Source organism: Frieseomelitta varia, unplaced genomic scaffold, assembly GCF_011392965.1.
Source record: "Frieseomelitta varia isolate USP_RPSP 00005682 unplaced genomic scaffold, Fvar_1.2 scaffold_258, whole genome shotgun sequence".
Classification (NCBI taxonomy): Eukaryota; Metazoa; Arthropoda; class Insecta; order Hymenoptera; family Apidae; genus Frieseomelitta; species Frieseomelitta varia.
Window position 1 is genome coordinate 62210 of NW_025109988.1, and position 14548 is coordinate 76757.

A 14548-nucleotide genomic window follows, 5' to 3' on the forward strand; every position below is an offset into this window, starting at 1 on the left:
TTCCTTCATTTTCTGTTAAAAGTGATTTGCATCTTTCGTGAGACAATGAAAATAGTTTTTACTGTGACGAGGACTAAACTGGAGATTTTAAGCATGAAAGGATGTTCGCATAGTGCAAATTGATCTTAATGGAGAATAATTTGTAGTGATTGGTTTTTGAGCTCTCAATATGTATGTTTTTTTTTTATTTGAGCTTCCTCCGTATTGAAAGTATTGCACAGGATGCACGTAACGAGCGATGGGTTCTCAAGCACGTGCCAATGAGAATTTGAATCGATTGGATTTGAATTCTTTGTAAGTGTTTCAAGAGACAGAACTAGATCTGAAGTGATATATAATTTGAAGCGAGCGTACGTTTGAAAATTTTATTTTTTAGGAAAACTGAAGAATTCTAAGTAGTACAAGTTCGAAATTTTACGAACGTTTTTATAATTTAATTATTTATTACTCGCAAGGGTTTCTATTCAATTATCGTAGGAATTTGTAGAAATTGTAGAATTGATTATTCCGAGGCTTAAAACTAATAATTTTCGAAGAAACTGTGAAATGGACCTTGAGCACCGAATTCGATTGGTACTTTGAAGTACATACAGAACTTGATCCCATCACTACTTGTAGCGAAATCAAGAAATATATTGAACAACAGTTAATCCGAAGTTGTGAAAGTTGTTATTTAACATTTTGTTATTTAAAGACTAGATATTGAGAACGAAACTTTGATTTATAGACTCGTAGTGTCAAATTACTACAAATTATAGACTTTTGATCAAATTAATTACAGATTCCGCAATGTTTCAAAATTGTTAAAAGCTTTCAATTTCAGGTGTAGAATCAATATTTCAAGTTTACTTTACTTATTTCGTGATTACGACACTTTTTTACGTAACATCTTGTACCTGCAACGTAATTTACAAATAAATTAAAAATTTTCGTACCAAAAATCTCATTGTCAAAACTTCAAGAAGACTAATGAATAATTCGATTGTTATAGGATAATATATATCTCATGTAACTCATGTTTATTCTTCTCTTCTCAAATGCTCATCGTAACCCAATGTATGTGTATATATATGTATGTATATATGTATATTTCAACAATATCATGAAAATATTGCAAATTGCTGCAAGATTGCTATATCGTCTATAAACTTAACATTAAACAATCACATTATATTAGTCTGTATACTATACTATATAACTAAGATCTAACAGTAGCAAATTGCAACCTTTGGTACATAAAAATTATCATACGAAACGAATCGTCATTTTAAATAAATACTATATCGTGAATCACCGTGTACTCGCAAAAAGAAAATTTTGTCTGTCAATCCAACGGAAGAAGCATTTCGATTTACACTAACAATAATAATAATAATAATAATAATAATAATAATAATGTATATATGTATATGTATATATATAATATTTCTAACACGATGCAGGCTCAAAGAAACGAACACGATCAGGATCGAAGGACGTGCTACGAGCATCGTTTGAACAAGATGCAAGAGCCCCTAACGCTTCTTTGTTTCTCATTGAAAGGGATCATAATGTTTCTAAGAGAAACGCTGCACGAGCTGACACCGGGATAGATACAGAGCAGAAGATAGAGCGGGAGTACAACCATGCGCTACTCACAGCCGCCATTCAAGAAAGTTGTTTCCTGCCCTTACGAATATATGTATATATAGTACACGAATCAATCAACTTATGATCAGAGTATTCGCTAAACGAGAATGAGTGACAGTTTCTTCTATTTTTTTTTTTTCTTTCTTTCTTTTTCTTTTTACTCACGTGAGACGTGTCCGAGACGGTGGTGTCCTGCGTTCTGTAAATACCGATAGGAATTTCGCAGGTAGTGGAACACAGTTTCTGATACAATCTGCCGTACGTTCTGATCCACATGTCGTCCTTCGTGATTCTCATCTGCAATTCAAGCGAACGACGAGGCTAATTTCAAGGCGGGAGCTTTCTTTTTCTCTTTTGCTTCTCGCGGGAAATTAAAATCTATCAGGTAATTAGAGGCGGGGATGTAATTAGACGAAGTTGGAACATGCAACTAATTATAGGGGGCGATTAAAGTTAATTGGAAGCAAAATTATCGCGAAACGCGTGTGAGGTAATTGCTTCGGCTCGATCGATATAACTATCGATCAATTGAGCAATCGTCGAAATTTTTCCTTTTAATAATTCAACTTGTTGTAATTATTAAAAGTGAACAGTATATACACGAATACATTGTTCTCCAATGATTCAACTACAATTAGATAGTGAAATAGATTTTCATTTTATTTCCTCTTTACATAAAATACGTCTCATTGTGAATTTCAAACGTGTGCAAATATTTTTCCGGTCATCAACCGGATGGACGTTTTTGGAAAGATGTTTTCGAATTTTTTTACCGATGTTAAAAATCCAGATCCTGGCGCTTGGTCCACACCCAGCAGCAATCTCACGAACGTTATCATGTAGTCTTTCACGAACGCTTGATAGAGAAGCGTGTCAAGCATGGAGGCACTGAAGACACTGCCAGCCGCGAAAGGCAATCGAAACATGTAAGATATGTGCGAGCCTCTCTCCTTTTCTCTCTGTTGAAACGATTGAAAAGCTAAATTACACTACTAAAGATCTCGTTGGAGAATTATTTCACCCAAAGTCGAGCGTTATTTTAGAAATTTGCTGCTGCAACAACTGTTGCAAAAATTCATTTAACCATCCTACAAGTGAATTTCTTTCAAGTAAGTAGAAAAATGTTATCTTTTGGCTATCTTTTCTTCGTATCAAAGGCTGAAGAAGAAAGGATTCAAGCGAGATTGTTCAGTTATTTTGTGATAATTATTTTAACTGGTGCAAACATATCTCTAAGTGCTGTTAGTTTTTCAAAATTGATTGCTTTTCTAGTGAAAGAGGACACGTGTGTTAGCGCGATGAAATTTTCTTCATACGTACTATAAGATAACAAAGTAAAGGTCAAGTGTACGCGCTTATGAACTCGGCAGGTCACGTTGTGCCAGAAGCGATTTTACGAATTATTGGAAATTTAGTTAACTTAACTAATACCTTCGGCATTGACGAAACTTAGATATAAATTTTCACTTTGATACGTTCTGCTTTATCCGATTGTATTTCAATTATTTCTCTTTTCATACGACATACAGACCAGGGCATAAATTATCGATTTCATAATTAACGGATTAATCGTTATCGAATAATCCATGCAGTAATAATTATTTATTTCGCCGCTTTATGAAAGCAATGAAAAGAAGTACCTTTTCCATTTTGCTGAGATGAAGAGCGTACTTGTCGTGTGCCCTGAATTGCATGAAGCGCATATTGCTCGATTGCGAGAGCTCCGTTATGCTTTTTATGCTAGGAAAGAACCTGAAAATTCATAAAATGTTACGCGGATTCGATAGCAGATCGAAGATGATATCGAGATGATATCAAGATGAAAATAAAGTGTAGATAAAATTATCAATTTCGGCAAAATTGTTCCCCTATATATTCCAATATTTCTATTTTTACGAATATCATTTCCTCGAGATACTGTGGCATACCAGTTACTGGTATTTGAACATATATATTTATTAATTAACATATATATATTTATATATGTATATTTATTAAAATATATATTTATTTATTAAAATAATATATATTTATATTGTAAATATAAACTATATATATATTATATAATAAATAATAAATAATAATTATATAATAAAATATAATAAACTACATATATTATATAAAAATATATATTATAAATATAAATTTATATTATAAACATATTTATTTAAATATACATTTATATTATAAATATATTATATTATATATTTATATTATATTATAAATATATTATAAATATATTATTTATTATAAATATTTATACATGTATATTTATTAAAATAATATAAATATATATTTATATTATTTTATACTATAAATATATCATAATTAGTATATATGTATCTATTAAAATTCAATGTCTGTTATTTTATTTGTAATTCACTTGCGAAAGGGTTCCCGAACACTTACTTGAACATTGTCTGAACCGCGACGATAGTGTTGCAGTCAGCCAGCGTGTCTTCCTCCGCGGAATTGCTAAGTTCCTTATTTACGACCACGACATTTTCCGCCAGAGTGATACCGGCGCGGAGGAGATCGTCCAAACAATCGATGGTACCTCGCATCCAGTACACCAAAGGAAAGTAAGACACCGCGTCGAGGAACGCAATCTCCGGCGGCCGTTCCAACAGAAGAATGATGGGATTCAACGAAGTTTTCGATCTAACAGAGACCATCGATTATTATCTCAACTTCTCGTTGTTCGACTCGACTTGTCACTTTGACGATAATAATCCAAAGAAAGGGAAACTCATTTCTAAAAAGAATTCCCACATTAACGTAAAAGTTCAACGACGTTCCGACAAACTTCTGTTTTTACACTCGTTCTGCAAATAAATTTTTATCCGTATTTTCCTCGCATTTAAACAAATTCAAAGTTTACTTCTAAACTTAGCTTTCAGCGATACTGAAATTAAAATATACTTCGAAGCAAATTGTTTAAACTGTTTAGAGCTTGAGAAGAATTCATATTGTTTTTTCTATAGTACCTAAAATGAGCCCTTAGGGGAATTATGAAATTATAGATCCCATTGCTGGCGTAATCAGCTGCCAAAATTATAGTCTTATTCTGCCAGTTGTACTCTTTGGCATTTCTGTAGCTACAATGTTGGCACACCTGACAATCAAGAACATTTCCAATTATAATTCAGCAATAACAACAAGTTCGTTGGTATATTCATTTTGTAAGTATTCACCTGGGCGAGCTGAAGACAACAGAGCGGTTTCTTTTCTTTCAGCAGATAACATAACGTTGGCGATACCCCAATGAAGGGTGAAACAGGTGGGAATCCCTTAACGATCCTACAACGAATATCGATATTCGATTAAATTGTTGTATAATTCATACACAAGCGTGCATTGCATCTGATTCTGTAAGCAGGTGTGAGCTTTCGAATGCATGAAAGAACATTTTATATCGTTTGCGCTCGAAATCTTTCTGTCACATTGAAATGAATAATGCTTGCTCCTCGATACTTACGATCCAGGGATTACTTATGTAATATATATCGTGAGAAATGTAAAATGTTTAACAATGTAATTTAATATTTTGACAATATACAATTGTTGAATGACAGCTAATCAATGTGAACGGGAATATTTAATATTTCTTTCAACAATAGTTGAACTATTCTCGGTAGAAATTATGCGAAAAGGCTGGAGCAGAGGGAACGTATTTTTATACGAGTTGTAGATCTCAGATGCAAAATGCGTTGCGTTCATTATACCGAATGCAGTGACGAACAGTGATGTTGTACTGTTCACGTGTACAAGGTGACAAGCATGTGCGAATACGTTGCGTATAATTTTTGAATAAAGTAAGAACAATCGTCGAGAGTGCTGAGATATTTCTGAAAGTTCATTCCCAAGATTCCTAAAAAAAAAAAAGAAGAAGAAGAAAACAACTCATTCGTTTTCTTAGGTATTAAATTATTTCAATCGACATTTATTCTCAGACAAGATTTCACATGCACAATTTTTCATCACTCTGCTATCATTTGTCACATTCATTTCACGCAAAATCGTTCCGATTTATTTTTCGATAAAATATACAGATAAATAAAACAGTTTGTAGATTTTAATTTCAATTTAATTCTTAAATTTAATTTTAATTTTCCACTTCGAATTATGAATAATAATAAATTGCAGATAAATGTTGTATGATTATATTTCAACTATCGTCCATCCTTTCAGATTTGAACGAATAAATCTGTACGTGTTCAACATTGTACAGAATAGATTCCAAATACATCGAGTAAAAATAAATTGACAGTATTATCGCTAAGAAAAAAAAGAAATTCTCAAAATAAATATAATCAATCGTATTGAAACAGTCACGTGAAAATAATATGTTTTAATATGTCTAAAACTAAAATTTGAAGATTTGCATAATTTTCATATTTGCAATCTCTATTTGGATTTACAGTGTAGGGTCCTTTTAATAACATTTATGCTTTCACTGCAACTAAAGTGATACATGAACATAGGAAATTATGAATGTGAAATGAAATGCCTGCGATAAGCACAGAGTTTTCGAAGTTTAAATGAGAAATAGGTTTGATATTTTCGTGTTGCTTGTTTCCATAAGAATATCATTTATTCTGGCCAATGAAACTTCAAAGAATAGAGTGTAACAATTTCGTTACACGTTTCCGACAGCGTTTCTTTTTTTTTTTTTTCTCTTCAATTTTACCACGTTTTGCGGCAATTTTACACATCGTAAAAAAGATTTCCCTCAATATTTTTTGACAAAAAATTCCTGTATATTTCGGAGAAACTCACGCAAACTTTTTCAAAAATATTCATGTTGGTAGACAATTTTTCCTCTCGTTGCAAAAGTTCACATATTTTAAAGAAATTAAACATCTGTTGACACGAAATTCTTGAGCAACTACTTACTTTCGGAGAAAACAGTTTGTTTTATGAAAATTCTTCCAAAAAGAATAAACATTTGATCTCTATTTGCAGAAAACATTTACGTCGAAAGATCATCATTCCTTTCATGCATCTCGCTGAAGAAAACATTTTCTTTGGGAAATTCCCACATTTCAAAAGAATTGAATACCTCTGCTTGTTTTGTAATTTTCTTGGAGCACAGTTTGCGAAAGGTTTTGTCGGAAAATCAACTGCAACGATAGTAAACATTTGTTCCACGTAAAGAGAATAAATATTTCATCCGCGTTCTATTCGTGCACGAATATTTACGTCGAAAGAGAATTTCCATGTTCGTAAAAATTTCCATTCGATGAAAATTCTTACATCACCACGAGGTTCACTTCATTTTCTTCTTTCTAATTGTAAACAATTATTCTTTCTTCCCGACAACGTCTAAGACAACTCGTGCAATCAAATTCCTGCGAATTTCGAAGAAACCCGCCCGAGGCGGCGTGAATCATAGTTACGTAAGGGAACAAATTTACTGGCTTGCTGCGCGAATACCTAGAAAATACCGATTCAATCCAAACGCGAGATGGAAAGTTCACCGTCGTCCGCGTTCAACGTTTTCGTAACTTTGCTCGCCTCCGTGTGTTTCGTATCGGAGCGACTTCAATTTCGTAGCTCAATTTCGTCCCGCAGACTCGCGAACGACTCCGAGCCAGAAACCGAATTAAACGACGAGGATTTTCAGTCTGCGATGCAGATGATTAAACTACGCTCGAGATCAGTTAATGAATCCCGAGGCGTATCTATTTATCCAACTTTCTTCGCGGTCGCGCTGGAAATGTATGCATGCTGCGGAAAATCAATCTCTTTTTCCTCTCTGTATATCGTCGGACTAACTGCAGCTGAATAGATATTTCACGTAATATCGTAGAAGTATGTTTTGTTCATTATCTGGCAGGCAACGAGCGCGGGAACGTTCGGAATTGTATGATGGAGATTTTGAAAAACGCGGGACGAAATGAAGGTTTGTTCTAGGTTTGTTGTTAAATTTCGCGCAATTCCCAATTGCAAGAATTTTCGAACTATCGAATGGAATGATTTTAAATCAACAATCTCCAATTTCTAGCTTTTAATCTAATCTAAATTTTCTCATTTTCCGATTTAAATTACCATTTCATCGCAAGGATTCCGTCCTCTTACGTATCTAGATTTAGAATTTGAAAAGTAAAATATAAACGTAAATTAATCACTTTTTTTATTTCTATTTTAATTTTAATTAAATTCTTCTTCTCCTAAGTTTGCAAATAAATTCTAGAAATTACAAATAATTTCCTCCCAAATCTAAATTTCGTCCACCAAATTCCCAACTGGAAAGTAATATTCAAAAACTTGTCTGTTGTCTCCGCATCAAACGAACTTTCAATCAGCCCTTTTGCAACTGGGAAGAGGAAGCTTGTCGAAAATTTAAAAATTCTAAAATCCCAAGTCTTCAAAGTTCGAAAGCTTGTCCCCAAGTCAAACTTCCAGCCAACTTCAATCGTCGTCTTGCAACCAGAAGAGAAGGAACTTATCGAAAATTCCGAAATGGCAAGTCCAAAGTTCCAAGACTTGCCCGTTGTCTTCATATCAAATTAACTTCAATCGTCGTCTTGCAATTAGAAACGACAGGCTCGTCTGATTTTCATTACTATTCCACGATTTTCGTTCTGAACGTTCCCCGGCAGCGTTCCACGACAAGCGAGAAACGGGTGGATGATGATTTATGAATACGAGAAGCGAGTAAAAACGTGAAACTCACCCTTTGAAACTGCTGGAACAAAGGTCGTGCGTGAAGACGGCAGTGCATAAAGACGATGCAGGAGGGAAGACATCGAAAACATCCATGGAGGACATATAGGGTGTCAGGCAGGACAGCATCGAGCAGCGATTCAATACCACCGACGGTCGATTAGTGTGGCACAGGCATCGAGAGACATTCAGACAGGACAGACCGACCATCAACGTAAACTTGCATTTAATTGTATTTCAGGAGTGGTGAATGACAGGCCTCACGTGACACTGACCTCTTCGCGAAGCTTTTCGAAGCATTTACCCTTTTTTTCTCTCTCGGTCAAACGATATTTCTTTTTCTTTCTCTCTCTCTCTATCTCTATCTATCTATCTATCTATCTATCTCGCCCCCTGTTCGTCTCTTGTCACCGCGCGTGACAAGTCCGAAACTTTTCAAATCGCCCGACGTTACTCGCTTCGAGATGGAAATTTCGTCGTCGGTTCGGCGACAAAAAAAAGAATTTCCTCGACTCGACCGGCGTTTCGAATTTTCGTTGCTTTCGCGCTTCCGTTTCGAATGGGAAACTTTTTATTTCGCGAGTGTATTTTTTTTTTCTTTTCTTTTCTTTTTCGTTTTGCGAACGGACGCGACGGGCGGTAAATATACCGGATGCACGGAGAGAAAATATGGAGGGTGTTTCTTTTCCTTTCTTTTCTTTTCTTTCCTCTTTTTTTTTTTGGAAACGAAGATCAGAGAGGAAGAATGCGAATTCAATCGTCGATCGATTTGTCTTCGCATGTTAATACCGAAACTATCCAGTGAAGTTCGAAACTCGTCAAATGAAATTGTGTTTATGACACAAGATTTTGGAAAGTAAATCATCAAATCTCGACGAGAAATTACGAGTTGCTCGTCTTGATCATTCTTGTAGTTTTGGTGCTAAATGTTGCTTGAAATACTGTATATCAACGTGACGTTATAACTTAGGGTTAAAATTCTTCTGTTTAATTGTATTAAGTAACGTCGAAGTTAGAAAATCGATAGAAATGTATTCGTCGTGTTCTTCCCTTGTAATCTTCAAATATAATACTACGAAATCATGTGAGACAGGATTTGGCGAGGTCACGTTACGGTCGAATAGGCGATCGGCAGGAGGTAACATTTAGGGGTGCAGAAACAATATGAGCATGGTGCATAGTTTCTGCAGCGTAGCTAACCTAATTCTCTTTTTCATGGACAGAGATAAGATAGTACAGATCGTCGTTTATTTAATTAACTTTTAGCTGCAGATTTTGTGAGAGACGTTTAACCTTTAGATCTTTAACTCTGATTGATTCCGACATTTGAAAATGTCTTTGAGTGCGAAAATGATGTGAATAAAAGTAAAATATATTAATTCAATCGTGTACATTAATGAACAAAATTACTAATACGATGTTGTATTTATTGTGTATATTTATATTAGTGTGTCAATTTATATTGCGACTGAGTAATTTGACAGACAACTATCACATCGACGATATATGGTAAAAAAAAAAAAAATACATAGTCTATGTTTGTTAAAAGTTAAACTCGATTCACAAGATCTGCAAAATGAATGTTCCACTCGACTGCACGATCTTATAGAATATTCTTCATACATTCCCAAGAAAATACTGGCAATTTCCTGACGCTCTATATCTAACACTAAACAGTGATCTAAATAATTTAAATGATGCAAGATCTAATGACCAGTATCTCCTAATATCGAGAGATATCATGTACAATATTCAGAATAGTAAAAACAATGACAAACAAGATACATTCATCCGATATATATATATAGAATTAAATATATAATGTATATATATATATATATATGAGTAAAAAAAATTTATACACAAAATACGTCCGACGCACAAGAGACTGTGCCATGCAAGTGCACGAGACAGTGCAAGATCGTTTCACTCGTAAAGGGTTTCACGATCGTGCTTCAGTACATAGATTGAAAAAAAAAAAAAAAGAAAAAGAAAAACAGATCAATAAAAGAGAGGAAACCAGCTTTCTCGTCTATCTAGTAAATATATGTCTATTGATTTATGTGGCCGGCGCTAATCGTCGGTCGTCACGTTTCCTCGCGTTTGTAATTAGGGAACTCTGTACCTTCGATCCTTGTGACCTTCGACGTAAGAAGGATGAAATGAATGGTAACGGAGAGTCGATTATACTCACGCTATTTTCTCGCTGGGCGATCTCCAGGGTACGTCGTCGTCCATTTCGTCCTCAGACTCGTCACCTTCGTGATCTAATGACTCCTGACCGGGAAGATGCAACGTCGAGCTAGTTAACATGTCCGGGACTGGCAAAATACTTGGTCTTCTGCTTCCTGCACAACGATTTCAGGCAACGATTTCGTTGGAATTTGCGTTGAATTTTCGTGAGATGGCAGATATTCTCTATACCGCGTTTAAGATTTGCGTGTAAATTCACATATTTTTTTTTTATCGAAACGTTTGTACCACGAAATGGAACGCGAGTGGAAAAGTGAAATGAGAAGTTACTTTACATTTATCGATGTTTAAATTCACTGAAGCAACTTTAAATTTATTGAGTTATTACAAAGGTGGCAAAAACTGCTCTTTTGTATCTGAAAATATTGATTTGTATTACTTGCGCGTTTTTTCCAAATAAATTTATACGTGTTAATAGTTTGAACTTATTATTATTATATATATTATTATATATATTATTATTATAAGTTTGAATTTATTATTATTATATATTGTTTCTTGTCTACTTCTTTTGTATCTGAAAATATTGATTTGTATTACTTGCGCGTTTTTTCCAAATAAATTTATACGTGTTAATAGTTTGAACTTATTATTATTATATATATTATTATATATATTATTATTATAAGTTTGAATTTATTATTATTATATATTGTTTCTTGTCTACTTCTTTTGTATCTGAAAATATTGATTTGTATTACTTGCGCGTTTTTTCCAAATAAATTTATACGTGTTAATAGTTTGAACTTATTATTATTATATATATTATTATATATATTATTATTATAAGTTTGAATTTATTATTATTATATATTGTTTCTTGTCTACTTTTTTCACGGAGGGGACAAAAACTGAAAGATTCCTCCTTTGCATCCGCAACGGTTGACTCGTACTACTTGTACATTCTCGCGCTCGTCTTCCCCACGTGAATTTATTCGTGTTAACGAAATCTAACGAAGACTATTGAATCGAATTGTTAATTTACCTCTTCTTTGTGTAAGAATTTCGGGACTGAGCAGATTGGGATTCGGATCTAGGGATCTCGGTACGTCCAAATGATTTCCGGTTATCGGTGTCTGCGGCGTAGATCCCCCGTCTTTCAGACATTGTCGCGAGTCGCCGAATCCCCCAGGATCTAGATAGGTTGCTATAAAATTAGAGATCCGTTATTAAAAATCATTTACAGCTGCCCCCTGAAAGTATGAAGAAAGTTCATAATTATAGTTGAAACGTAGAAATGTAGTAGGAATTTCATCACGACTAAAAAAGAGAGAAGTGACTGATAGAAAGCTTTCATTCTTTCAAGCATCTTACGAAGAGGTACTGATTTTTACGTGAATTAAAGAATTTTTCTACAGGCTACACAGTTTCAATATTTTACACTCTTTTTGTACATTTTTCTCTCCTGTTACCAATTAATCACGATACGTCTTTTTTTAGTATTCTTTTTTCTTTCTTCTCAATATCTACGAAATGTTTGATTCCATAGAAACTGTTGAAAGGTGAATTGAATTTTATATCTTTAGTTAACGATTTAACAGCAATTAATAATGCAAAGTGAGAGCTGTTATTTTCTAATTTCGTGTATGTTCGCCGAATTCGCTTGCCAATGAATGTACTTAACACTGATAGGAGATCATTCGTTCGTATTTCAATCGCGCTGAGCTTCATTGTTCTTCGATACTGTTTATCATTTGATTTTGATATCCACCGCAGTTTGGAATAAACGAGTTACGTAAAACGTGTCAGTGTCGTTAACTAGAATCAAATTATACTCGAAGCAAAAGACCCTTAATACATAAATTTCAGTTCTAGACATGCGTATCTTACTATTATGTAACAACATGCACCTAGTCTAAATCACGGAGGGGAAAGAACATTTACATAATGCAAAAACGTTGCATTAAGTTACAAAGCCATGCTCCCAAGCTCGGATGTATATTTGTTCTCTTTATTAATCGTATAATTGAAAGAAAGATCAGTAGACAAGCAAACTGAATTAAAAATAATAACTGAATAAGTCTACCTTTTTTAAATAAACAGAATGTAATTTAGTAATCAATGCGATAAAACAGTTGTCTCTTATTTCGTACGTAGGTTTCGATCAGTCGCATGCAAATTGGTTGCACTACTACCAGGTATTCGTTGATTAATGGAAGAGTTTAGCACCAACTAAATTAACACATTGAACTTTTATGCAGTATAAACTCATAACATTTGCGTTCAACACATTATTCATTTAGTACGTATATGTTCAATCTTACATTAGCGTACGTCGTTCGATCTGTCGAAACTTTTACAACACATCTTTTCACGAATGACACAAAGATAATAGTCAGTATTACCGGTTACTCTAACTACGCAAGTACAAACGACCGGGTCTCTCTTTCTCCAAAAAAATACCCACTGTAAAACACACTTGAGGAGAGCACATATATCTTACCGACGAAAAGTTTGAAAGTATTGGTTCATAGTTTAATGAAATTGTGTTAAATTCGGACTCGAGTTTCGTTAGATTTCCATTATTATTGTAAATTATTCTTGATAATCTTTTCTTCTTAATTTTTCGAAGCTTCTTATTGTCGTAATTTCGACAATTTATTACAGAGTTTATACTTTCTGTAATAAATTTCTTTTCCTCTAAATACATCTATTTTCCTGCTCAAATAAACAGAGAGATAGCGAGAAAGAAAATTAAAATCCACTGTATCATTCCTCGTTAATTCGATTTCAACATTCAGATAAGAGATAAATTAAAAGTTGCTATTTCATCAATGGCACTTTTCACATCTTTAACACATTCTCTAACATAACTTTCTAAACCAAGGACGATTCGAGTTAATATTCGTCGCTGGAAATTACGCTAGAGTTCGCTTGCGTTATACTTTGGACGATCACCGACAGATTGTTAACACAACAAAAATTCCCCGACTTTGTACTTTCAAACTTTCTTCCGATATTTAGCCTACGCTCAAAAATCTCAAAATTTGCCACAAAAAAAAAAAAAAAAAATTGCCCACCGACGTGTTATTAAAAAACAAGAAAGAAAATGAGAAAAGGGTACAGCCATACAGTCGTATCGCCAAAAATCAGAGGTAAACAGTCGAAAGGAATAACAACCGATAGAGATATGTATATATGTATATATGAGGAACCAATATGAAAAAAGAGAGAGAGAGAGAGAGAGCGAAGAATAAAGAAAAGAAGAGATAAGGGCAAGCGCATGCGACACTCACGGTGGACATCGGATGCGAGTATGTTGTGGTGTTCGAGTGGTGTAGGCGTGCTAGGGAGGACCTGCAATATAACCTGTGGGGCCCTGTGTGCCTGTGTACCGTGTTGTACGTTCTGTCCACGGGGCCCCGTGCAGGTCGTCTCCTGCCTGCAGCAAGCTGTTTCGTTCAGCGCATTGTTACAACTGTTGGAATACGGACGGTGCTCGTTGGCACCGGGCTTGTTTGCAGTACCGTTCCCATCACCACCGGCGATCGTGCAGCTGGTCGAGATGGTGGTTGTGGTGGTGGTGGTGCCAGCCATCGTGCCGGAGTTCATCGTGGTGGTGGTGTTGTTGGTGGTGGTGTTGCTGGTCGAGTTGCTGTTACCGGTGCCGTCGGTCTTCGTCTCGACCACCACCTGCGTGCCGCCCTCCGCCCCGGTACCCGTTTGGTTGTTCGCCACCACGAACGCCGAGTTCTCCTCCTTCGTGATGCTCATGTAGTAACAGGTGTCCGTCTTCTTCATTATGTGACGCGGACCTTTCGTTCGTCGGAAGCGGAATTAGGACACATTTTTTTTCCTCGTTTCTCTTTTTAACCACAGTCTGATAGGTTTTCTCTTGCTACGTTTGAACTTTTGACGAAAACACTTAGATTCCACAGGAATGTTTAATGAATATGATATCTTTATGAATATGATATCTTTAATGAATAAATTTAGTAGCTTCCATACGAAAACATTTAGATTCCACAGGGATCTATATGTTTAATGAATATGATAT

The 14548-nt window shown here is 34.8% G+C and overlaps 1 protein-coding gene across 1 annotated transcript in view; it reads right to left on the minus strand.

Annotated features, from left to right (window-relative positions):
- The window catches only part of LOC122528750 (potassium channel subfamily T member 2-like), a 142736-nt gene that overhangs the window by 3050 nt on the left and 125138 nt on the right, over nucleotides 1-14548 (minus strand). The window contains exons 12-21 of the mRNA XM_043654199.1: nucleotides 13788-14311; nucleotides 11537-11698; nucleotides 10493-10646; nucleotides 8309-8317; nucleotides 4824-4929; nucleotides 4617-4744; nucleotides 4039-4290; nucleotides 3270-3381; nucleotides 2403-2588; nucleotides 1795-1926 (exon numbers count right to left, since the gene is read on the minus strand). Coding sequence (XP_043510134.1) covers nucleotides 1795-1926; nucleotides 2403-2588; nucleotides 3270-3381; nucleotides 4039-4290; nucleotides 4617-4744; nucleotides 4824-4929; nucleotides 8309-8317; nucleotides 10493-10646; nucleotides 11537-11698; nucleotides 13788-14311 — 1765 coding nt within the window. The remainder of the gene's footprint in view (nucleotides 1-1794; nucleotides 1927-2402; nucleotides 2589-3269; nucleotides 3382-4038; nucleotides 4291-4616; nucleotides 4745-4823; nucleotides 4930-8308; nucleotides 8318-10492; nucleotides 10647-11536; nucleotides 11699-13787; nucleotides 14312-14548) is intronic.